Source organism: Argopecten irradians, chromosome 16 (assembly GCF_041381155.1).
Source record: "Argopecten irradians isolate NY chromosome 16, Ai_NY, whole genome shotgun sequence".
In the NCBI taxonomy this organism is placed as follows: domain Eukaryota; kingdom Metazoa; phylum Mollusca; class Bivalvia; order Pectinida; family Pectinidae; genus Argopecten; species Argopecten irradians.
Genome location: NC_091149.1, coordinates 13890434 through 13892570, shown reverse-complemented (window position 1 = coordinate 13892570; position 2137 = coordinate 13890434). Strand labels below are relative to the sequence as shown.

The 2137-nt window shown below is 35.9% G+C and overlaps 1 protein-coding gene across 1 annotated transcript; it reads left to right on the top strand.

The window, feature by feature from the left end:
* Positions 1 to 258: 258 nt before the first annotated feature.
* LOC138310008 (uncharacterized) lies at positions 259 to 1218 on the top strand. Its single transcript, XM_069251157.1, has one exon. The coding sequence runs from the start codon at positions 259 to 261 to the stop codon at positions 1216 to 1218; it is 960 nt and encodes a 319-aa protein (XP_069107258.1).
* The last annotated feature ends 919 nt before the right edge of the window (positions 1219 to 2137 follow it).

Below are 2137 nucleotides of genomic sequence, written 5' to 3'. Positions count from 1 at the left end.
AATGCAACAAATTAATACAAAAAAATGAGATAGGGCGTTAGTATGTTTTTTCCCCACGTCTCTCACAAATTTTTGCATTGTGCATTTATAATTTTTTTTTTCATCAAAATAATTCTATAGCAGTTGTCACACACATGTGAAGTATTTATCTGGCATTTTGATTAATTACGTTACAAATAAAAATGAGTCTTGAATAACTTGAATCCCATTATAGAAATATAAGAATAATGTAGATTATATTTGCAGAAGGTGTTAGCCATGGCATCCGCTGTTTCGACGTCCGATAAGGATATCGCAAAGGCCATCGAATCAATGAAGAAGAAAATTGATAAATTGGTGATTCAGCAAGGCGAAGGAAAGGAAGGGATTTTTCCAGGGGAAGTAACTAATGGTCAAGTACATGTTCCACCAGACAAAGAAATGCCAATGCATTCCATCAATCTACCATTTCAGGGGAAACCTTCGTGGATAACAGGTATAGCCATTCTTCCTTCGGGAAAGGTAATTCTCATTGACCACAGTAATGAAGTCGTTACTGTTTTTGGTCCTTCGCTGAACTGCCTGCGGACAAGACATATCTACCCAGCACCTTATGACGTAGCATCTATTTCGTCTACTCGAGATCACGTGATGATGACGATTCCTGACTCTCAGGAACTTTTAAACTGTGAGGTATTAGAAAATGGTAATGTACTTCTCGGGAAAAGACTGAAGACCAGTATTGCATGCAAAGCTATTGCATCTGATGAACGATATGTAGCAGTTTGCTCCGAATCCGACTTGGAAATATTTGAAACCGATGGTAAATCATGGATGATGGTTCTAGATGAATCCTACACATCTGCGAAGTTCTCATACATAGCCATGACGTCAGCAGAGAAAAAGGTTTTCATTACAGATCATAATAATTCCAACCCACATATAAAATGTATAGATTTCCATGGAACAGCTCTGTGGAAGGTCGCCGATGGACAAATTCGTGTCTGTACTGGAATTTCTGTTTTGGGTACACAATTACTGGTGGCGTCATGGGATTCGGGCAAAATGTTTACATTGTCCTCACAGGGAGACAGCTTGAAAACATTTAGCAAAAACACTATTGCGTTTCCATGGAAACTCCTCACATCAACCAGCCAGAAAATGATTTGTGTTTCTCAGCATAAGAATGTATTGTCGGAAGAAGATAAGCGCATCATCAAAGTGTTTTATTTGGTGTAAGTTTACACTTACATTGAAAAGCGTATTCTTCGTATTGACTGCAAGTTGTTGTGAAATATCCTGATAAGGAGTCCGGCGTTGCTTCATTAACTATACTTCTAGAAGGTAACAGAGATCTAAACATAAAAACTGCTAGATGACATTGTTGAAAGCTTTAACTGTTTCTCTCCTTAGACACGAATGGTTAGCTTAAGCTTACTACAGCAAATTAAGGCACATCCGTAATGTGTGTGGCAACCATTGATGGTATTTCACGGTGCTGTGCTGAGTGGAAAGATATGTGATTCCACATTTGAATATTATTGTTCAGATCGGATAATGATGATATAGATGTAACATTGATCATTATACACTGACGCATTTAAGAGGAAAGGATGTAATCCTCGGGAAAATTAATTTTAACAAGTGTGCATATGGATATACGTTGCCACTTTCCTGTATAATATAGCATTAACACTGTATGTTTATGTACATATTTGGTTTCAAACCAGGGTCCGGTTGTTCAAAGGCTGATTCATATAATAAGTGAAATTTTCATTTCTCTTTTGCTGCAACATTTGTTATTTTATTTTCACGAAAATCAGCAAGCAGATAAAGTACGTAAGAATCTTATACATTTTTGTAAAAATATGTATTACCAAAAATTATTTAATCTTGCTTTGAAAATTGTCGTAAAAATTGTGATTTGCCTTATTATCTTTTGAACAACTGGGCCCAGAACATTATTAAGAAAAGTATATGACTATAAAGGTCGTTTAAGGTAGCTCCATACTTTTGGGAAAACCCATGTCATTTTTTTCTAACAGGTCTTATTTTCTTGCATTTTTCATGTAGATTTCAAATCTGTAAAGATAAATGGGTGTTCTCGATCTACTTTTTGAGATATTTGAGCTTGAAATATACCAACCATGCAAATTTG